Below are 23,758 nucleotides of genomic sequence, written 5' to 3'. Positions count from 1 at the left end.
AGCAATAAACTAGCTAGTATAAATTAGTGGAAGATTGAACTATGTTTTTAAAAATAATATTTCATGTATATGTTTTTAAAAATAATATTTAATGTATCTAAATATATATGATAAAAAAAATACTAATTAAAAAAGACATAATAAAGATAACCAATAAACTACCTCAAACAAAAACTATAATAACTATATATAATCCTCTCCGCTCTAACACAATATATTATGAATGGTTACAACACATCGAATATAACAACTAACCAAATACAATAACAACGCTGGCTCCCCAAACCTGCCCAAAAGAGAACGGCAACCAAAACAGCCATTAATGTCCCCCAATTTTCGTTTGAAAGTTTTGCCGCCGTTTGCTCCTTCTTTTCACTGACTTGGTTATTTTCGCTTTCCTGCGTTGTGAGTTCTTTTGTTCTATGGCGTTTAGGATGTGTCCAATGGCAGCAAGTAATCGAGAATTCACTGTTGACGACAACGACGACGACGACGTAAATGCCGTTCGCGTCCTTCCTCTTTCTTGTTAACTTACCTCATATGTCTGAGTCCTTTGACCTCTCTCCCATCCCATTTTCAGGACTTCGACTGGGAAGCAGCCGTCAAAGAAATTGACGTGGCCTGCCTATCAGGAATTCACTCTGCTTCATCACATTCACTTCATCCTTCCCTAACGGAATCCTCCGACGCCACTGCAGAAACTCCAGCTTCATTTCCACTTTCCGAGGAGAATGAAAAACGCGGGACTTCTCGCCAGTCTACACTTCACAGATTTATCATGAATGCAAAGTTTCAAAAGAAAACAATGGACGTCGAAAAACCGGTTCAAGATCCCGGCCTTGTTGAAGACTCGGTTGGTCTTGTTGACATAGATGAGGAGGCAGCAAAGACCTGGATATATCCAGGTCGTCTTTGAACTCCGGACTAATTTTGATTTCCATCATTTTGGGATTGTTATCCACGGACTCATTTTGTTCTATTCTCACCATGATTTTCTGTGAAACGTACTCCTCACTTACCCCAAGCAACTAGAACATGTAAAATACAAAAGATAACCTAAATTTGTCAACTGATTGTTTAGATCAACTACAAGCTTCTTCAGGTGGCATATGTTTTACTGCAAGAGTTGTAGTCCTATTTTGGAATGCAACGAGTCCAATTTACTTCCTCAAACCATATAGTTTTTGATAGCCTTTCTTTTGTTTCAACTCTAAGTTTGTTTAATATGCCAACATATTCCTTAGAATTTCTTGAGTTCACTGTTTGATATGTAGGCTATAAATTTCATGAAGTCAGTAGATAAGGAGATTTATTGCGTATATACAGTATTTTGCATCATTGACTGCTTGATGAATTATTTCTTTTCTTAGAAGTTAGGTGTTAATAGAATTATAATCTGATGTGATGTCAGTTAAATCATGTAGTTAATGTTCCTCTTCGGGATTATCAGCTGGCTATTACAAAGACAGCACTATTTTCAAATACGTTGGTGGCTTTGCCTACAGGACTTGGAAAGACTCTTATTGCTGCAGTTGTTATGTATAACTACTTCAGATGGTTTCCTGAGGGTAAGGGAAAACTTTTGCTATCTTGCTGAGTGTTAAAGTTATATCATATCAATGGAATGTCCATTAGCCTAATTGAACATAGTTTCAGTAAGGTATAGGTTCAATTAAAGGTTTATAGTGTAATACCAAAATCTGAATTTGAATGAAATGATTCTCTTCCTCAACTGAGGTGAGATGAGGTTTATTTATAGGGTAAACAGAATATAGATTATATTTTTATAACTGAATTACAACAAAACTAACAAGTTTAAAACATCAAACAATTCTTAACAAACACCCAAGTAAGTAACTAACTATCCTTCAATGATAAAGCTTCTCATTGTATCATATTCCATCCCCAAAATCAAACTGACCTTGAGGATAATCATTTAGCATGCCAATTGTGTAACATTTTCTTTTTAAAAAAAGAAAAGAAAATAACCATTCTTTTTTATTGAGAAAAATATGAAGAATACATGGGCATACGAACAACCAAACCCACAAAAAGGAGAATCCTCTACAAGAACGGGCTTCAACTATGCAGTATCAATCCTAAAGCATAATTACAAAAGGTCTTTGAAATTGAAACCCAGAGAAACATGAAAATGAACAAGGGACCAAAGCTCACTAGGATCCCTCTCAAGACCCATAAACACCCTTCTGTTGCTCTCATCCCACAAAATCCATTACAAACCACACATGCCTACAAGCCAAAGAAACCACCCTTTCTCCCCAAGAAAGCGGATTGGGAAGGGACTCCATACTTATCGCGTAAACATCTTTTTGATGAGCACTTGGCATCCCAAAAGATTGGAAGAAAGAGTCCCAAACAACGACTGCAACATCACAACTCCAAAGAATGTGATCTAAGTCTCCCTCTGCCTTCCAACGAAGAATACAACAAAAAGGCCCAAACAGCATAGGCAACTTCCAACCAAGCTTGTCCAAATATGTTAGCTTGGTTGTGGAGAACCTGCCAAGTAAAGAACCTAACCTTCCTAGGGACCTTAATCCTCCAAACCATTGCAAAGACCGACTCACCTGAGGGAGAGGGATCAATTAAGCAATTGAAAAAAGATTTGCACGAGAACCAGACTCTAACATCTCTCCTCCCTAACCTGAAAGGGTGAACATCAAGCAAAGAAGGAAGGATAGGCACATAAGAAGCTTCCTAGTTGAAAAGAGAACGACAAAGCCCAAAGGAGAAAGAAAAAATAACTCTCGGACCACACAAGAAAATCCGCCATGAAATTATTTTTAGATTATTTTTAAAGGAAGATAGATGATATAAGCATCCACCTGATGATCTTCCCAAAAGTGTCTCTCCTTCCCCCATGACACAATGAACCCAAGGAACAAAAGAAGGGTTTAAGGCAAGGAGATCCTTTAATCCCTTTCTTGTTTCTTATTGTCTTTGATGTCTTACGTCGTCTAATTCCTAAGGGAGTGGAAGGAGGCAGAAGGTTAGTGATGTAATATCAAATTTGTTTTCTCTAAAATTTTTCTTATCTTCCCAATGTGGTGAAGATGTTTATTTATACTAGAAATTTACAGTTGTGTAACTGTTTAGTTGTAACAACTTTAACAACTTTTAGTTAGTTATCTAGGTGGCTTATTTAGTTAGCCTATTTAGTTACATCAAATCCACCCCACCCAAAATCAACTCGTCCCAGAGTTGAACTAGTCAGCAAGCTGGAACTCATTTGGGGCGTGGTAGGTCTTCAAGTCTACTACGTTAAAAACAATGCTGATATGTAGGTCGTCGGGCAGTTCCATTCTATAGGCATTATCACCATATTTTGCTAGTACTTTACAAGGTCCAAACTGTTTGTGTTTTAGTTTATTGTATGTCCCTATTGGAAATATGTTCTTTAGATGAATCATCACTAGATCTCCCTCTTTGAACTTTACTTTCCTTCTTTTCTTGTCTTTATCTTGTTTATAAGATAAAGTAGTATTCTGTAGGTGTTCGCGAACTTCTTTGTGCAGACTTTGTATTCTTTCGATCATATTTTCTGCTTCTATGTTGATATCTGCATCAGATGGTAGATTGGCAAGGTCAAATGTAAGTCTAGGACTTTTAGTGTAAACAATTTCATAGGGGCATCTCTCGGTTGATCTGTTTTTCATGTTGTTGAATACAAATTCAGCTTGAGCTAGTGCTAGATCCCACTATTTCGGCTTAGAACCACTTAGACAACGAACAAAATTCCCCAAGGTTCTGTTAGTGACTTCAGTTTGGCCATCTGTTTGTGGGTGTGTTGTAGTACTGAATTTAAGTGTGGTGTCTAGTTTCTTCCACAATATTCGCCCAAAGTGGCTTAAGAATTTCACGTCCCTATCTGACACAATAGATTTAGATATGCCATGTAGTCGTATTATCTCTCGAAAAAAGAGATTAGCAATATAGACATCATTAGTCTTCTTGCAGGGTAGAAAATGGGCCATTTTGCCGAATCTGTCTACCACTACCATTACAACATCATTTTGTCTTTGTGTCTTAGGTAGCCCCAGTACAAAATCTACTGATAAGTCCTCCCATATAAACATAGGAATTGGCAAAGGGTTGTATAGGCCAGCATTGGTACTAGTCCCTTTAGCTTTTTGGCATATGGCGCAATGCTTCACAAAATTATTTGTCTTTTCGTAATTGTGGCCAATAATATCTAGAGGAGAGTATTTCAAGTGTCTTGTCTTGCCCGAAGTGACCAGCGAGTCCTCATGAGTGTGCTTCCTTTAGTAGGGCTTCTCTTAGGGACTTATGGGGTATGCACAGTTTTTCTCTTTTGAAAAGAAATCCATCAACGATGTGAAACTCTCCAGCTTCGAGGTGATAGACGCATTTGTACCAAATTTTGCTAAAGTCAGCATCATCTTCATATAGGTCTGGTAAATGTTTGAATGCTATCACCTCGGATTATAGTGTAGAAAGTAAGGAGTGCTTTCTACTCAGTGCGTCGGCTACTTTGTTTTCTTTCCCACTTTTGTGCTTGATAACAAAATCGAATCTTTGTAGAAAGGAAATCCATCTAGCGTGCATCTTGTTGATAAATTTTTGTGCTTGGAGATATTTTAGGGAGAAGTGATCTGTCAATAGGAGTAACTCTTTAGATAGTAGGTAGTGCTCCCATTGTTTTTAGTGCTCGGACGAGAGCATACATTTCTTGCTCATAAGTGCTCAACATCTGTCTTGATTGGTTGAGTTTTTCACTGAAGTACTCAATGGGATGACCTGATTGAGATAAGACAGCTCCAGTGCCAGTCCTGGAGGCATCAACAACTACTTCAAATGGCTGTGTAAACTTGGGGAGTTTTAGGACTGGTTTATTACTAAGCTTTTTCTTCAATGCTTCAAAGCTATCTTGTTGTTTCTTTCCCCATAGGAAGCCTCCCTTCTTTAGGCAGTCTGTAATTGAGGCGGCAATGGTACTGAAGTTATAAATGAACTTCCTGTAGAATGATGCCAAGCCTAGGAATGCTTGTACTTCTTTTATTGATTTCGGTATTGGCCAGTTTCTAATTGCCTCGACTTTCTTTTCATCCATTAGGATGTGATTCTTCTTGATAATAAATCCCAAGAATGCTATTTCTTCTACACAAAAGGTGCATTTCTTGAGGTTGATGTATAGTTCATTTTTGGCCAGCACTTCGAACACTTGGTATAGATGTGTATTATGCTCTTGTAGGCATCTGCTAAAAACCAAGATATCATCAAAATAAACAACGACAAATTTATTAAGGAAATGATGAAGTACTTGGTTCATGAGTCTCATGAAAGTGCTAGGAGCGTTGGAGAGCCCAAATGGCATCACAAGCCATTCAAAGAGGCCTTCATTTGTTTTGAATGCTGTCTTCCATTCATCTCCGGGCTTGATTCTAATCTGGTCATAACCACTCTTTAGGTCAATTTTAGAAAAAATCCCTGCTTCTCCAAGTTGGTCAAGTAGTTCATTTATTCTTGGAGTAGGGAACCTGTATTTTACTGTGATTTTGTTGATTGTCCTGCTGTCAATGCACATCCTCCAACTTCCATCTTTCTTTGGTGTTAGTAAGGCAGGGACTGCACATGGACTTAAGCTTGGTTGGATATGTCCTTTTATCAGCAATTCTTCAATTGCCTACTGTAAAATAGCGTATTCTTTTGGGCTCATTCTAAAATGTGGCAGATTAGGCAGTGAAGCTTCTGGTATTAGTTCGATATTGTGCTGAATGTCTCTCAAGGGAGGCAATTTTGATGGTTCTTTGATGATATTCGGAAATTCATCAAATAGCTTCTTCCCTTTCTTAGGGATTTCAACAATTTGTTCTTCTCTGATTTGATTAGTCAATACTAGCCCCAAAATATCACCTTCTCGTTCTTTAATTAACTTCTTTCCATTGGGTGTTATGAAGAGGCCGGAGCTTTTCTTATTCATTCCTTCTTCGTTCTTCTTTTTCAAGGGTAGGAGGATTACCTTTTTATTCATCAAGTGGAATTCATATGTATTTTCTCTCCCCTTATGCAAGGCTCGAGTATCATACTGCCATGGTCTTCCTAAGAGTATATGGCATACATTCATTTCGAGGACGTCACATACAACTTGGTCTTTATAACTATTGCCAATAGATAATGAAACAAAACATATTGATGATATTTGAGCTTCTTCTCCTTTCTTTATCCAACTAATTTTATAGGGGTTGGGATGAGCTTCACTTTTTAAGATTCAAGGCTGTCACTAACTTTCTTGAAACAAAGTTTTCACTGCTACCACTGTCTATTATAACATTGCAAGTTTTCCCTTGAATTGTGCATCTTGTCTTAAATAGACTATGCCTTTGTGGTTGTTGCTCTTCTTTTGGGGTGATCAGTATCTTCTGAAGCACATATGACAGGCTGTCTCTTTCATCAGCCTCAATTAATTCTGCTTCTTCTTCCTCTTCTTCCTTGATTTACATCTTCGTCAACATCTATTACTGCCATTGTCTTACGCGGAGGATAGGAATTTGAGGGATGACCGGCTTGTCCACACCTATAGCAGGTTCTTGAGAAAGGTCTGTTATAGGGATTTTTGGACCTTTTATTAGCTTCAACTGTCTCTTTTTTGTTGTTCTGTTCTTCCTTCTTTTCTGGTCCTTTATTCTTTTTTGCCACAATCGCTTTATTAGTTCCCTGAGGTGCTGAAGTGTTTTTGGATGTGGAATTTTCCCACAATCCTTTTCTTGTAAACTTCGATCGGCTTTCTATCATTTCTTCTACTGACTCAGCGTATGCTATGGCCTCTAATAGCCATTGGAAGTGCTGGAGCTTTACTTTCTCCCTTAGGTCCATCCATAATCTCCATTTGAATCTGGAAATTAGGTGTTGTTCATTTTCCATTAGATTCGTTCGAGCTCCTAGCCGGTGAAACTCCTCAATGTACTCTGCTGTTTTTTGGGATCCCTGTCAGCAATTTTGATACCGAATATATAGGGTTTGCTCTTAGTTGGGAGGTAAAAATCTCTGTTTCATTAGCTTCTTCATTTTCTCCCACGATCGAATTGGGTTCTTTCCTTGTTTTTTACGATTGATTGCTATTTGATCCCACCATGCTGATGCTCCACCTTTTAATTTTAATGCCACCAAATGAACCTTCTCGTGTTCAGCTGTTTCCATGTAACTGAAAATTTTTTCAGTGTTTTTAAGCCAGTCAAGAAAAGTTTCAATATTTCGTTTACCGTCGTATATAGGGAGGTCAATTTTCATCTTATATTCATGTGCTTCTGCTCTTCTTTGTCTGATCGGTGCAAATCGACGTCCTTTTTTGTTGATGGTGTCATCGCTATCTTCATCTTCGCTTGAGGAACTCCAATCTTGATTTTCCGGCCGTTGTTCTTCATGTCTATCTCTTCCTTGTAATCGGTTCAGTCTTCTTTCTTGATAATTTTCTTGATTTATGTAGCCTCTCGGATATTCTGCACCTCGTCTTCTTTGAGCACCCCATTGCCGTAAGTTTGGCTGTCCCTTACTGGTTGAGTTGGAGCTATTACGTCCAGCCTTCTGACCACCGCCTCCAAAGTCTCACGAATTCCCTCCAAGGTGTTCTCAACTGACAGCAAGCGTCTGGTTGTCGTTCTTGGAGAGAGGACGGGCGTTTCTCCTGCCTCTTGTTGTTCCTCTGTCGTTGGAGCTCCGCCACGCCGGTTGGCCATTGGTCCAAGTCCGGTGATGCTCTGATACCAATTTGATGTAATATCAAATTTGTTTTCTCTGAAATTTTTCTTATCTTCTCAATGTGGTGAAGATGTTTATTTATACTAGAAATTTACAATTGTGTAACTATTTAGTTGTAACAACTTTAACAGCTTTTAGTTAGTTATCTAGGTGGCTTATTTAGTTAGTCCATTTAGTTACATCAGTTAGTTGGGAAAAATCGGCTCTTAGTGATGTAAATGTGAGTGAGGATGACTTGTTCTAAATAGCAGCTCGACTTGGTTGCAAGGCAGAAAAATTATCCATCTTATACTTAGGTCTCCCCTAGGAGGTTACCCTAGGTGAAGGGAGTTTTGGCAACCAGTCATAGATAGAGTTCACAAGAAATTAGATAGATGGAAGCGCTTTAACATCTCTAGACTAGGTAGACAAACTTTATGCAATGCTGTTTTGGCTAGCCTTCCTACATACTTTCTATCTTTGTTATGCTCGGGAATGTGGCAACTTCTTTGGAAAAAAGTCATGAGGAACTTCTTTTGGGAAGGCTTTGTAGGTGGCAAGATCAACCATCTTGTGAAATGGAGTTTGGTTTCCCTTCCATTAAAGGATGGGGGCCTCAACCTAGGGGGCATTAAAATTTACAATTAAGCCATAGAGCCTTCTCGCTCCCATGGAAAGGATGACCATCAAAGATCAAGTTTCTTAAAATTTTTATCTAGGATTGACTGCCAAGTGCCCTTTTGGTGATCACCCAAGGACAAACCAAGATAAATAGAAGGCAGGACCTCCACTTTACGATTGAACTTTGTTGAAAACGTGGTTCATGGTTCTTTGATATGAAAGCTATGAGTAGTATTTAAGCTCCCCCAATCACGTTCTAAAGTGGAAAGAAATGCTGAAAGAACCTAAAAACTGCTAAATTCTCTTCCTCTTATGCTACTCTCCATATTTTGAATAATTAACTTCATGAACTAATACATGCCTCATTTTCTCCTTGTACTCTTTCAACTCTTAGAAACAAACCCTCCTCTCTCCTCTCTCCTCCTCCACCTTTCTCCCCGGTTTAGCTAAGTCTCTTCGACGAGCCCCTCAACATGGAAATTGCCAGCTGCAAAGTTATCAATCTCATTATTGTATTTGGAAAGAGAAAGAAGATTTTATCATTGAAGATGTGGAAGCTAACAAATCCATATCAATCTCCGAAGCTCTACTTTGATGGACTTTGCATACTATTTCTGATCTCCTCAATAGTCCAGTAGACCGTTTCTTCAAGAAAGATGGTGAAATTGATAGAGGGCGAATGAAGATCTTCTAGTTTCAAGCCAACTCGAGGTGGATCCTTAGCTGTGACGTCTGGCCTTATTTAGGAGGTCACTCTACCCTTAGAATCTATTCAGGAGTCAATATGCAAGATTGGTCCTCCTTCTGTAGAATGCTGAAAAAGTATGTAGACGTAGTAGACTACTCTAGTTGGTTTTCAACTGCTCCCTTCCAACCTTCCGGGGAAAAACAAAGTTATGCTGCTAATATTAAATCCAAAATCTCCTACCAATCAGTACTAGATTTGGAAAGAATGGAACCTTGCCCGACCTCCAATCATAAAGTTCATTCTCAGGTCTTAGTTCGTCATCCCCCTTCAATTCAAAAACAATGGTTAATTAAAAACCATGAGGTGGCTAAGCTTAACTTTGATAACCTCTGGATTATATCAAAACTTTTCGCTTTTGATGATTGGAGATTGATCCACACATTAATCGAAATTCCATTCCAGCATTGTTATTAACCCCTTTTATGATGACAACGCCCTTATCAGTCTTGATCAAGGCTCCCTTAGTGACTTCATTGGTGCAGTAGGTAAATGGTAGGAATGGGGCAATTTCCACCTAAAATTTGAAAAATGGGACAGTGCAAAACATAGTAGGCGATTGGTGTTGAAAGGCTATAGAGGTTGGATTAAAGTGAAGAACCTTCCTCTTGATTTCTGGTGTAGAAGTATTTTCGAAGCAATTAGAGACCATTTTGGAGGACTCATAGAAATAGCCACTGAAACCCTTAATTTTACTAATAGTAGTGAAGCTCATATTAAGGTCCAGAAAACCAGTGTGGATTCATTCCTTCAACGATCGAAATTTTTGACCAAAAAAGGGGAAACATGTTTCTACATTTTGGAGATTTTGAGTTTCTAAACCCTCATTTTTCCAGAAAATCTCCTAGTGTACAAGACGTTTACAGCAATTCCATTGACCGATAGAGGGTAAGAAAAGCTTTGCTTGATGAGGGTGTGATCTCTCCTCCTTCCCACCTGTACTTAATTACCAAGATTGGTTTCTGCAATTTTACCAAAATGTAGAAATCCTTTTCAGTCTCTGCAACATTTTCCGGCCATCTCTCTGACGCCGAAGAAGATGAAAGGTTCAGTTACACAGGAGGCAGCCAACTCCATCGGGCGGGAATCTGAACAATCTCCACTTTTAATTAATGAAAACCCTATTGGTCACAACTGTATTAAAAAGAAACTGAGGCCCACGGATTTTAACCAACTTCCCATTAATTCGGCAGCTATAAATCTAAGTAGTGAGAGAAAAAAGGGTAAATCTCCTTTAATTACTATCATGCAAAATTATGAGATTTTCTTAAAAGTAATTAAAGATTACAACTTTCCCTCCAAGCAACAACAACTTCCTATTTTGGCCTCCATACATCTTTTTCCTTCAGTTTCTGGTTTCTGCAACAAGACTAATCCTTCACAAGGTGACAAAGGTCTCTAAGTACATGCTCCCTAAATTCTGAAGCACTATTCTCAGAAGCATACATCTTTTAATAATTTATGGACTGCCTTACTGAAGTGTGAGTTGAATGGAGGTTCTGACATTAAATTACCATTTTCAGCCCCCTCTCGGAAGCATAATTCAAAGCCTTCTATCTCAGCAAACAATCCTGACCTTTTGGAGGTTTGCAGCTCCAAAATCTAGACTTCTAATTGTCTTTCCAGGTCAGTAAACTCAGGGTTCCTGTCAAGCATTTCAAATATTCAAAACTCCCAATTTTTAACTCTGAAGTTAATTTGTTGTGAGGCTTCCCTTGTCGTGCCGTCATTGACAAACTGAACTCCAAGACCTTGGAGTCTCCATTTAGTGTCAGTAGTGAGGAGTCCCTGGGGTTTCCAAATGGTTTTGATTTCGAGAATAAAGAAGAAGTTGAAGGGGTTGAACTCTCTTCTCTATTTGATGAAGCCTGTGTTGTTCCCATCAAAGTTCCCTCGGAATTGCCTAAGGATCTGCTGCCCTTAGTCAATGATTGTGGTATCATTTTGGTTTAATGAAAATTTGATAACCTTCCTCCTCATCCAAGCTATTGAAGATAATTTCTCGATAGTAGAAAAATGCAAATTAGTTTTCTTTCCAAATCTGATTTCAGCCATCTTTTGGTCCAATAATCAGGTACTTCGTAAGGTTCGAAGGCTGCAGATAAAAATGTTGGGATTCAAGTCTCTTGAACACTTATTAGAACTAGTTCTCTCATATTCAAGATTGAGCAAAAATTTCTAATTGATGTAGTTAGCTTAAATTTTTTAGCTTTTTTGATGTTTTGTCTTCGTCATCATGATTTTCAGTGGAGGGCAAAGATCTCTAGAAAAATTTATTTGGGTTGGATAGTTTTGAAGCAATCGATTATCTTCTTGGTTGTCCCTTCTCCTTTCAAATTGAAGCATGTGGTGTTCAAAATTTCAGTCTGAAGTGGGCGCTTTTCATCGAAGTGTTTATATTTTCTTTGTATTAAGATCTTTACTAGTGTCTCAACTCTTTGTTGCTTTGGTTCTTTCGTTGTTTCTACTTTGTTATCGTTTGTTGGTCGTTTTCCCATATGTTTTGTCTGGGTTCATCTTTGTTTAGTTAGTTTGTTTGGTTGACTTTGTCTTTTTCTTATTTTGTAGTGTATTACTAGTACATTGTCTCATTTATTATTAATAAAGGGGCTTGTCTCCGTTTAAAAAAAACTCTTAGAAACAAACCCTGATCCTAATAAACCATGAAAACTTTTCCTAATTTTGATAAACTAAGGCAACTAATTTTAATCCTAATCAGTTAAGAATTTGACCAAGATAACCCAATTACCTAACCCTACTACGTCACTCAATTGAACCTAAGAGCACTATGATACCACACAGATATATGCAATATAATGCATGTGAATGAAGTTATCTTCTCTTTGTTTGCATGAAGATGGTTTTTGGAATTCATTTGATACATTTCTGAACTTAAAATATGTTGACATCTTTTCCTAGTTATTGCTTGCAGGCAAAATTGTATTTACTGCTCCTTCTCGACCACTAGTCTTGCAACAGATAGAAGCATGCCATAATATTGTCGGAATACCACAAGTACGACGGTAAACTCGTTTCTCAATGAAGTGGTTTGATGGATCCATTGTCTTTCCCCAGATATTTCATTATATTAATTGAAACGAATTCAACAACTTTCTAATCAAACATATTGCAGGAATGGACCATTGACATGACAGGCATGATAAATCCGGCCAAAAGAGCATCTTTTTGGAGAAGTAAAAGAGTTTTCTTTGTTACACCACAAGTACTAGAGAAGGATATTCAATCAGGTAATTCTTTTAATCCTTAGCCTTCTTGTATTGGGAATGTCGATAGACTGGACCTAGGAAGTGCAATTATGTATAATTACTCTTATTCTCGGTGAAAGGGGACATTTACGTGGGACACTGTTCCATGCCTGGTTTTATAAGTTCATCTTTCGTCAAAGTTGTATCTGAATATAATAGAGATGTTCCAGATAAAAATATTGTAGTCTAAAACCGTCTGCTCTGATGGAAAGCCTGCAATGGTCAATTTCCTGAGATTATATCTCTTATTTTACTGGAGTTCAATTCTGTGTTGTATTTAACGTTTGCCATCATATAGGCTAACTCTCGATCATACTATTCTGCAAAACTTGGAAATGCTTACTGATATAAAGTTCCTAGTTATCATCTATCCAGGTTTTGAATTTTTAAAATTCCCCCCTCTTGTTTCGTTATGATGTATGACAGAAAAGTGAACATGCACCCAGTGATATTTTATGACTTATGCATGATGCTGATTGCTGCTTATGCACATTTCATTATTTAAATGATGGAATCAAAATTTGGCAGGCACATGTTTGATGAAATACCTGGTTTGCTTAGTGATTGATGAAGCCCATCGAGCACTTGGAAATTACTCTTATTGTGTTGCAGTTCGTGAGGTCTGTTGTTCAGTTTGTAATGTTTTCATTTCTGTTGGATCTTTCACTTTGAGTTTTTACTTTAATTTGCAAGGTTTGTATACAGTTACCAGTATGGGTGTCAATGAAAAATATACAATAATCAATATGATTTTGAATGTACAGTTAACGAAAATACCTTTGCCACTAAGAATACTAGCCTTAACTGCCACACCAGGATGTAAGTTTCTATCGATCTTTTTTCCATATTGTTCAGTTTGTCTATATATTCTAAATCAGTTGCATTTACTCAGCAAAGCATCAGGGTGTTCAGCAAATCATTGACAACTTACACATTTCAACCCTTCAATATCGTGATGAAAGTGATCATGATGTCAGTCCATATGTTCATGACAGGAAAATAGAATTGATTCAAGTATGCAAACATTGTCTTTAAGTGATGTTCTTTTATCATAGATTTGATATTGTAGTTCTAAACTTGAAGGTTGCAATGGGAGAAGATGCTGTTGAGATAGATAATAAGCTCCTGGAAGTTATGCGTCCATTTGTGGCCAAACTTCGTTCAATAGGAATTCTCCAGAACAGAGATTATAGAACGGTATGGTACAAATCTTTTGATGCGCATTAGAGTATTTGAGGAACCTATTCAACGTACTATCTTTCAGAAGATATTAACATTGAAAATTGGATAAAATATTTTATCTTCAAAGTTTCTAAATTTTAAGTATTAAAAGTAGTGAGCTATCCTTTTTATTTTTTCTGAATTATAATTTTAATAATTATACCATCAGTTACCGTAGCTGATAGATAAAAAGGTAAGTTCTCTTCCCTCTCTCCTCTACAACAGCCTCCAGCGGTATTTTATTGGTGAGCATTGCCTACCTGTCTGCCTCCCTATCATTTCTTCAGCTTTTTGTCAGAAAGTTTGAAGCAATGGAAGTAATAAACTGTCAGGTCTTCCAAGCACACTATTGTATGTGGTTTGAAGTTGGAAAGTTTCAAGTAGAAGATGTGGACGCACAAAAAGGCTGTCAATTTCAGAGACACAACTGAAGTAGTGGGTTTCTTTCAAAATTTTGAAGAGTTGGATAGAGGAAGGCTGAAAGTGTTGAAAATCAGATTCAAAGGTGGATGGATGCTAGGTTATGATCTTTGGCCTTTGTCGGGTGGTCATTCCAACATCTGAGTGTGTTTAGGGGTGGGCAAGTAGGATTGGTTAGATTTCCACAAAATGTTGAAGAACTTCCTGACTAAGGTAAACTATAGAAGATGGTTTGAGAATACAAGGCCCTCGACTAATCTCTCCTCAAAGAGCAAGAGTCTAAGCTACGCAGACTGTGTGTTCGTGGGAGATGGCTTAGAACGGGAAAAAAAAAGAAAGGAAAACTGAGTGCTACTCTTGTGGGTTGCCGGACTAACTCCAAAATTGAAGACTTATCCTTTTCGAAGGTAGTAAAATAGAGTCAATGGATGACAAAGAATCCTGATGTTATCAATGCACACTTTGATTAGTTATGGATTGTCACGAGGCTTTTTGCAATCAATGACTGGAGGGAGATTTGGAAATGCTGGAAGTTTTTTGTGAAACACTCGTCATTATTAGTCCCCTGTTTGATGAAAACGCCCTCTATCAGTATTGATCAAAGGGTAATTGAAGATTTCATATCCGAATCTGGAAAATGGCAGGCAATGGGTTCATTCCACCTCAAGTTCGAAAACTGGGATATATTCAAGCGTAACAGACCTAAGGTGGTAAAAGGTTTCGGTGGTTGGTTGAGAATTAAGAACTTACCACTGGACTATTGGTGCAGGAAAACATTTGAAGTAATTGGGAACTATTTCGGAGGGCTGGAAGACATAGCCACAGAAACACTAAACCTCATAACTGTAGTGAGGCTCACATTCAGGCCAAACAAATCTTATGTAGTTTCATGCCCACCACCTATACAAATTACTTCAATAGAGGGAACGATTTTTTGAGTTTTGGTGACATTGAGCTCATGGTTCCACCGAGCATCACCAAAGGAAGGCTGGCGGCCAAAGACTTCACAAACCCAATTATAAAGTAAGATGCAAGTAAGTAATGGAAGATGAAGAAGTTGATGTCTAATTTCTTCTCAGACCTAGATAATTTTGAAACCATTGAAGACGAAATTCTCTTTCTCACGAAACCCTTTCGAGGCATTGAATTGCATCCATGGCTCACTGTTGACCCCCGTGAAGATTACGGATGACGGCAATATGGCTAGAGAAGTTCCTGTGCCGCCAGAATGCGAAGAGTCGCATTTCAAAAAGAGAGAGTGCTTCCATAGACAACTGTGCGGTTAATGATGTGGGCCCCGTTATCTTGCCAAACAACCAAATTTTAAATAATAAGGAATAGGAGAAGGCAATGGGTGAATTTCAAAAGACACACAACAGTAATTTAGTTAAAGGTTGTCTTTTACCTCCTTCAAATAACGGCGCTAGTCTATCTGGCACAAATGAATCTCTTCCCCTAGCATGGTAAAAAAGGTCATTCCTCCCATTAATCCGGACACAGAGCTTCAAGAACCACAGTCAGTCAGTAAAAAATGCTGCAATTCATCCCCAAAAAACTGGATCAATAATCTCAAAAGAAAACCCGGCTCTCTTGAGATCCCACAAAAGCACTTTATCCGAAAAGAAACCTCTTTCAATAAAGTCTGGACAGCCCTTCTGAGGTCAGAACTTTCAGAGCATGCTCTGTTAAGATCCAAGAGAAGTACCCCCACATTCGAACATTAAATAGACCTTTGATTGGGAGTGACAATCCAGAACTTTAGAAAACTGCAGCTCTCTCATTCAAGCACCATCTGGAAAAACCAGTCAGTTGCTGATCCTTTAGCTCCTAAATTATTTAATCATACAAGCTTCTCTCATCCTAATATGAAGATATCTTTCTTGAGAGGTTTGCCAAGCCACCTGTTTGACAGAAATAATAAGGAGAAAGATGCTGTAACAGAAACACCAATTAGTGTCAGTAGTTAAGAATCTGAGGGTATGATCAAAAGCCATGAGGATGACATCGTTGAGGACATTAATGGAAAAGACCTCAATTTTTTATTTGCAGCAGAATTTGATCCTAATAGCTCAGCACCGATATCCCCCTAGTCTTCCCCTACAAAGCTTTCTGATAAACCGGCTCATTTGGTGCCAATTGTAAAGCACCGTGGCATAATTTTGACCTGACTCTCCTGCTAGTCCTTTCTAGTAATTGTTGACTTTTGTTTGCTGTCAGTATGAAGGTAGTTTCTTTAAATACAAGTGGATTGAAGGACCCGTCTAAGCGTTTAGCCCTCAAGAATTTTGTGAAAAAACTCCACTTGGAGGTGACCCTTATTCAAGATGGAGGTTTTGGACATTGCTTTCATAAAATCTTTATGGAGTTACCAAGGAAATAGGGTGGGATTTTGTAGCATCAACTGGTCTCTCTGGTGAAATTGTGACACTGTGGGACTTGAGTTAGATAACCGTGGTTCAAACAATTAAAGGAACGTCCTCTTTGTCGGTTAAATGCTCCACAAGTTGCAAAAATATGTTGGATCACTAATGTTTATGGGCCTCGAGAATATAGAAAAAGATGGTTAGTATGGCTAGAACTCCTCTCACTCTTGGATTATTGTTCGGATGCTTGGTGTATCGGGGGAATTTTAACGTCATATGTTGGGCTTTTGAGAGATTTCCTTTAGGTAAAGTTACACGGGGAATGGGGCATTCAATAATTTCATCAATACAGCAAATGTCATGGAAATCCCTCTCCAAAACGGAAGATTTACATGGTCTAGATAAGGAAATCAGGTTGCTAGATCCCTGCTGGCTTGTTTTTTCATCTACAAGGAATGGGACGACGCTTTTGACAACACAAGAGTCAGCAGAAATGCACATACCTTCTCTGACTATTTCCCTTTGGTGTTGGAGGCAGATGCGGTGAGTTGGGGCCCTCACTATTCAGATTCAGCAATAGTTTGTTGCTGAACAAAGAATGCAATGATGTAATCTACAAAGCCTTGAGCAGCTCCAACAGTAATGGTTAGGCTGGTTTTGCCCTCCACGAACAATTGCAAAAAGTGAAGCAGCAGTGAAAGCTTTGTAATCCGCTTTCCAAACATCTCTCAAACAAAAAGAGGAATCTTTGTTGAAAAGTTTGGCCTCTTGTGATGCTTTTGCAGAAGTCAGTGGTTTAAAATCAGAAGAAATTGAATGCAGAAACTCTTTGCAAGCCGAGCTATTAAGCATATATAGGATTGAAGAAAGGAGTAATACGCAGAATAGTAAGCTACATTGGTTGAAGGTGGGGGACGAGAACTCGGGCTTCTTTCATCGGTTTTTGAGTGCACAGAAAAGGAAGAATCTTATCACTGAACTAGTGGATGATTTTGGGGCAGCAACCAGATCATTCCACGAAATAGAAGGGCTGATTTTGAGCTTTTATAAAAGTCTCTATAAAGGATGCCAGGTGTAAGGTTTTTTCTTCTAAATGTGGTCTGGCCTTGGATCACATCAAATTAGGACATTCTTCTCATAGGGTGCTTTGCAGATGCAGAAATTCTTAGGGCAGTCAAACCTCTTGGGAAAAACAATGCTCACCGGACCCGGACGGATTTACAATCGAGTTTCTTTTCAAACACTGGGTCCATTTCAAGGGCAATTACAAAAATATTTTGGAGAAATTCTTCATAAATGGAAAACTCAAATCTTGCATTCAAGAAAATTTCATTTGCTTGATTAAGAAAAAAGAAGATGCTGTGCTGGTAAAAGACTTCAGACCAATAGGTCTTAACACTCTTATCGTATAAGGTGGTGGCATAAGTGTTGGCGGAATGGTTAAACCTGGTTATAGATTCAATAATAAGATCTTTTGGAGTGCCTTTATCGGAGGAAGACAGACTTTGTATCCAGTTTTAACAGCCAATGAAGCTGTAGAGGATTATCGTGCCAAAAGAAAGAAAGGGTGGATTTTGAAAATTGATCTCGAAAACGCCTTTGATAGAGTGGACTGGGGCTTCTTAGAGAAAATACTGTACAACAAGAACTTTGACCCAAAATGGACATCCTGGACCTTAGGATGGTTGAAGAACACCAAGTTCTTTGTTTTTATAAACAACAAACCATGTGGAAGAATAACGACTTCAAGAGGTATCAGACAAGGGCACCCCTTGTCTCCTTTCCTGGTTCGTTGGAGATGTGTTGGGAGCTTTTGTTTTAAAGTTCTATGAAAATGGGTTGTAGGAAGATTTCTTGGTGGGAAAAGAAAAGATCCATGTCCTTGTCCTCCAATACGTTGATGACATTCCTTTTTTGCAAACATGGGGAAGGTATGTTGGTGAAGCTAAAGGACACCTTAGAGTTGTTTGAATGGTGCTCGGGGCAGAAAATCAATTGGGAGAAATCAGCTTTTAGTGGTGTAAATGTGAGTGAGGAGGAGCTAAACTACATGGCTGGAATACTAGGATGCCATGCCGAGAAACACCCTTTTATGTACCTTGGTTTGCCTTTGGGTGGATATCCGAGGAAGGAAATCTTCTTGGCAACCGGTGGTTGATCGTGTTCAGAAAAAATTGGATAGATTGAAGAGATTCAACCTTTCAAGAGGGGGAAGGTAAACGCTATGCAAATCAGTCCCGACAAACCTTACTACATGTCTCTTTTTGCAATGCCGAGTAAGGTAGTGTCCTCCTTGAAAAGGCTTTTGAGGAATTGTTTTTGGGAAGGCCACTCGGGCAGCCGAATTAACCATTTGGTTAAATGGGGAAGAGTTACCCTTGGACTGAAAGGGCTAAGTAATAAAAATACGACCTTGTTAGCTAAATGGGGTTGGATATTTATAGAGGAGGAAGAGTCTCTTTGGCGCCAAGTAGTCAGAAGCATTTACGGCAAAGAATCCTGCAGTTGGCATACCATTGGAAAATTCGGGAATAGCTTAAAAAGTCCTTGGATAGGCATCTCCATGGTACGGAGAAAGTTGGAAACATTGACCTCTTTCAAACTTGGAAATGGAAATCGAATTGCCTTTTGGTCTGATGTGTGGGTTGAAGAAACCTCTTTTAGAACTTGCTTTTCAATGCTGTTTAGAGTCTCCTTGATGCCTAATGGATCAGTAGCTGCACTTTGGGATAACTCTACCCTCTCTTGGTCCATAATGTTTAGAAGACTCTTTAAAGAAGAAGAGATTTCAGAATTCCAGCAATTGCTTCACCTCCTTTCAAATAGGCAGGTGGCAGATTCTATGGACAGAAGGTTTTGGTCTTTGGATCCATCCAGTCGGTTTTCAGCGAAATCTTTTGTAAACCACCTTGCTGTATCTTCTCCGCTGAATAGAGGGACATATAAAGTAAAGCCTTGTGGAAGTCCCGTAGTCCTAGACGAGCCAGCATCTTGGCCTGTATTATGGTTTTTGGGGCTCTAAACTGTTCTTTGATTGTGCAAAGGAAGCTCCCAAATAGCTGCCTTCTACCCTCTGTTTGCGCTCTCTGCCTCCAAGAAGAAGAACATCTGTTGCACAGATTTTTCTCCTGCCTGTATTCAACCAAATGCTGGGTTCTTTCCTCTCTCTTTTTGCAGCAAGCTGGGTTTTTGAAGGATCTTTCAACTCCAATGTAAGACAGATTATTCTGGGACCATTCTTGAAAAAGGGTCCTCTGCTACTTTGGCCCAACCTGTCTAAATCCTAGAAATTTGGTTCGAACAGAATCAGAGGGTTTTCCAGGATAAGTTCATGGGCTGGTTGGATCGAATGGATATTGCAAAAAGGAATGTAGCAGCCTGGTGTTCTTTGACAAAGGAGTCTAACGCCTATACCATGTGTCTGAACTGGCCGGCCTTCACATCTTGAGTTTTTGGCTTTTTGTTTTTCCATTTCTAGTTTTGTTTGTTTTTTCCTGATGGAGTTTCAGTTTTTTCACATATGGATATATTTTTTTATTTATGAATTCCTTTGGGATACTAGTTTTTTGATTGGAAAAGATGAGGACTCCAAGGGGATGTTGAGATGTCTGGGTGCGTCCTCTGATCCTTAGGCCTCTATTTTTGTACTCTTAGTATATATTTCTTGTACTTTGAGTTTCTGAATATCAATAAGAGGTTGTCTCCTTTTCAAAAATATAACCATCGGTTACTGTTTATTACCAATAACTATTATTTTTTTGTCCTCCATTCATTCTTTCATCTATCTTGATTAAAGTTTGCCGTTAAAAGAAAAAACAGTGTTACTATAAATGAAGCTTTTAATCATTATTCATGTTCCCCTACTCTTTTTCCAGTTGAGTCCCTGTGATTTACTGAACTCCAGGGATAAATTTCGTCAAGCACCCCCACCAGTCCATCCACACATTAAGTATCATGACGTGGAGGGTTTCTTTGGAGTACTCATTACACTATACCATATACGTAAGTTACTTTCAAGCCATGGAATAAGGCCAGCGTCTGAGATGCTAGAAGATAAGCTACAACAAGGGTATATTCTTTTTAGATTGTATCTGTTGAGTTTTGTTGACTAGAAATAAGTGGTTACAGCCTTTTTTTATGCACCCTCTTTGCATGATCATGTTATTAAGAATGATACAGTTTCTTCTATCTTAAACATGTGTTTCCAAAATTGTTAAAAAACGAGGACTGCTCTCATTTTCATTGTGAAAGTTGTGTTTTTTATCAAAATCTTTGATTCACATATTTATGGAAACGATATAAAGCTTCCAAATTGTTTTATTTGATTCTAGTGACATTTGGGTCCTAAAATTTTAACTCATACTGGGAAAAAATGGTTTGTTATTTTATTTTTTCTGAACAAGAAACAAGCCTATTCATTAAGATAATAAAATGAGACTAATGCTCAAAGTACAATCAGTACCAAGTAAGGAATTTTATTACTTTTATTGATGATTGCCCACACCTATCTTGGGTCTATTTAATGACAAGTAAATCTGAGGTGAAAAATGTTTTTTAAAAAATTTATGATATGGTTGAAACTCAATTTTTTTTTTTTTAAATGGAAACAATACTTTTTCATTAAATTAATGAAATGAGTCTAATGCTCAGACATAGAATGTACGATGGGTCTTGAAGAAGGCTTAGAAAACAGAGCTAAGTCTGGAAGTTCTTATTTCTTTTATTTATTTTTTGAAAAAATCGTTAACAGCCCAAACACATTTATACCAAGAACAAAAGGTGACTGACCACCTTTACAACTGGTCTACAAAACTAAACTTATTAAAATAACCAGCTGGACTCATTATGAAGCATTCTATCCATCTCGGTTGAACATGTAGCGAGATTGCCTCTGGATTACACTTCTGTCTTCAATCTTTCCCGAGATTCCACATGACTGCTCGAGATTCATCTCTAAAACTTTTCTGTTTTTCATCTCGGTCTGCTACAGCCCTGAGATCAACCTTCTGTCTTTAAAATGCTTCTTCAAAATCCCCTAAAAAATGTTAACTCAAAAATTCTTATTTACTACAATGATCCTTCTATTAGGCACGAGTCTCACAATTATAGATATTGGTCTATTGACCACCAAGGCCGTTACGCAGTTAAGTGTTTCTCGGTTCACTTGTATACAACTTCCTCGATGGAGATAAAGACATCTTTAAAACCCTTTGGAAATCAAGCAGCCCCAGAGAATCAATATTCTCCGATCTTCTTCAAGATGGACTTCTTAACACACTTACATTAAGGAGGGAAGTGGTCTCTGTCCAAGTATGCGAGTACAGACAATGTCAAACTTGGGATTGAGTCCTGTAAGGAAATCATAAATACGGTCAGCTTCTTTGAGTCTAGCATACTGTATACTGTCGTTCGAAGTATCCCATACTGTCTCCTTGCACAAATCCATCTCTTGCCAAAGAGGGAGCTTGTTGAAGTAGGAGGTAACATCCAGGGTTCCTTGCTTGCAATCATGGACTTGTTTCCTCAGGGTATACAACCATGAAGCATTCTGACGCATCGAATAAAGTTCTTGAGTTGTGTCCTATAGATCTTTTGTGGTGGCTGCATAAAGTAGAAGCTTGTCTATCTGTAGTTCCATACTATTAATCAACATCGACCAAATGAATGAATTGTCTCCTTTCTAGAAACCATCCAAGGCATCACCAGGTGGAGGACGAGCAGTCTCCCCTGTCAAAAAACCAAATTGATGGACCCTCGAGGAACACCTTGATCAATAGGGATCGAAGTTATCGAGTTCTTTGCATACATCGGGTAAATCGGTTAATTTGGATTGCGTCGAGGATTCACCAACTTCAAATCCATATTGGTTATACCCTCAACCGATTCTGAAACCATGAACATGTGGGTGCTATAAAGCGTGAAAAGGCAGTGAACCGAGGGCAGTGGTGGCTCGTGGAGGTGCGCCTAGCTGGAAGGGTATTGCGGTCAGACTTGGGATGACAGATGGGAGAAAACAGACTGGTTCGTGGAGGTATTCGACGGCAACGTGTAGGGAGATGCACCTGGTAGTGGCGGCACGTGAGTGACTAGATGTGGGGTATGCAGGCTGTTACTGGTGCTAAGCTGCGTGGATAGTAAAACAGAATTCTCTTTGGTGTAAGGTTTGTAGTATCCACGACAGTGACTTATTCCATTGGCACACAAGTGGCAAAGAGAACTCAAGTTTAAGAAGCCCTTGGATAAATATTTCTAGGCAGTGGCATAAAGTAGAAGCTTTTGCAGATTCAAAGTTGGAAAGGGGGACACAACTCTGTTTTGGGTGGACCAGTGGCTGGACAGAATTTGCTTTGAAGACCAGCTTTCTGTGTTTGTACAGAATAGCCCTTTTTCCTAAAGGTTCGATTTCTGGATACTGGGACTTCTCCACCTTCTCTTGGTTTCTTAATTTTACAAGATTGTTGAAAGAGGAGGAAATCTCTGACTTTCAACTTCTCTTTGGCTCCTTGGACAGGACAAGACCATCCACTTTAGAGGATAAAAGAAGCTGGTCACTGGAATCTCATGGGTTTTTTGTTGTAAAGTCAGAGGCTTCTTCAGTAGCAGTCGTGGCTATCAAAACACTTAGCTCCTGGCTCTCCAATCAATCCACAGCTGGAAAAATGCCTTTGGAAATCTAAAAGTCCAAGGAAAGTGAATATAAACATACGGTTTATGCTGTTCAGGAGTATAAATTGTGCTTCAATTATGCAAAAGAAACTACCCACTCATTATATTTTGCCACATATTTGTCCATTTTGTCTTAGATTCAATGAGGATCTACAAAACATATTATTTGATTGCGTTTATGCTGCCAAGTGTTGGAGTAAACTCTTTCACACCTTTAATCTTATAGCTGGACCCTTGATAAAGACTGCAAGAATAATGTTAGACAGTCGCGTATTGGTCTGATTATGGGGAAAATACATCCTTGCTTTGGTGCAATGCTGTCAAGGAGGCAGAACTATGGTTCTTTTTTTATATATATATATCCGTGAGTGTCCTAGCTAGCTTACATGAACCTTGACTAATTTTACGGGACAACTTGGCTGATCCTACAACATTTGGGTGTCAAAAAAACTCATTACCTCTTACTTATTGAGACTATTTCTTTCTCTTTACCACTTGGCTAACCCATGATGGTTGGTTGGCAGAACTAGGGTTTGAGAGAAATCAACAGGTCTTTTACAATAAAGTTTCCTCCTTGCTTGATAGATACGAGTTCGCACGGCTGAACGCCTCTTCGTGGTGCTCTCTAAGTAAACAGTTTAAAGACTTTTCAATGCAAGACAACTTACTAAATTTGCAGGCCTTCATCTTTCCTCCTTGATTGATGATTTAGTTTTGGGCCACGACCTCTGATGCTTCTT

The 23,758-nt window shown here is 38.6% G+C and overlaps 1 protein-coding gene across 9 annotated transcripts in view; it reads left to right on the top strand.

Moving 5' to 3' along the window:
- The first annotated feature begins 229 nt into the window (after positions 1-229).
- The window catches only part of LOC103485372 (DEAD-box ATP-dependent RNA helicase FANCM), a 49,222-nt gene continuing 25,693 nt past the window's right edge, over positions 230-23,758 (top strand). For 8 of the 9 annotated variants that reach the window (XM_051081852.1, XM_051081851.1, XM_008442923.3 and 5 more), the window contains exons 1-10: positions 230-494; positions 581-905; positions 1,425-1,568; positions 12,015-12,097; positions 12,216-12,330; positions 12,877-12,968; positions 13,113-13,167; positions 13,241-13,362; positions 13,432-13,545; positions 20,228-20,421. In XM_051081852.1, the coding sequence (XP_050937809.1) occupies positions 423-494; positions 581-905; positions 1,425-1,568; positions 12,015-12,097; positions 12,216-12,330; positions 12,877-12,968; positions 13,113-13,167; positions 13,241-13,362; positions 13,432-13,545; positions 20,228-20,421 (1,316 nt within the window). In that variant the 5' untranslated portion in view covers positions 230-422. Of the gene's footprint in view, positions 495-580; positions 906-1,424; positions 1,569-12,014; positions 12,106-12,215; positions 12,331-12,876; positions 12,969-13,112; positions 13,168-13,240; positions 13,363-13,431; positions 13,546-20,227; positions 20,422-23,758 lie in introns of those variants that run through there. The other variant, XM_051081855.1, reaches the window with a different exon arrangement.

Source organism: Cucumis melo, chromosome 3 (assembly GCF_025177605.1).
Source record: "Cucumis melo cultivar AY chromosome 3, USDA_Cmelo_AY_1.0, whole genome shotgun sequence".
Taxonomy (NCBI): Eukaryota; Viridiplantae; Streptophyta; class Magnoliopsida; order Cucurbitales; family Cucurbitaceae; genus Cucumis; species Cucumis melo.
This window is presented reverse-complemented; position numbering and strand designations above follow the sequence as displayed.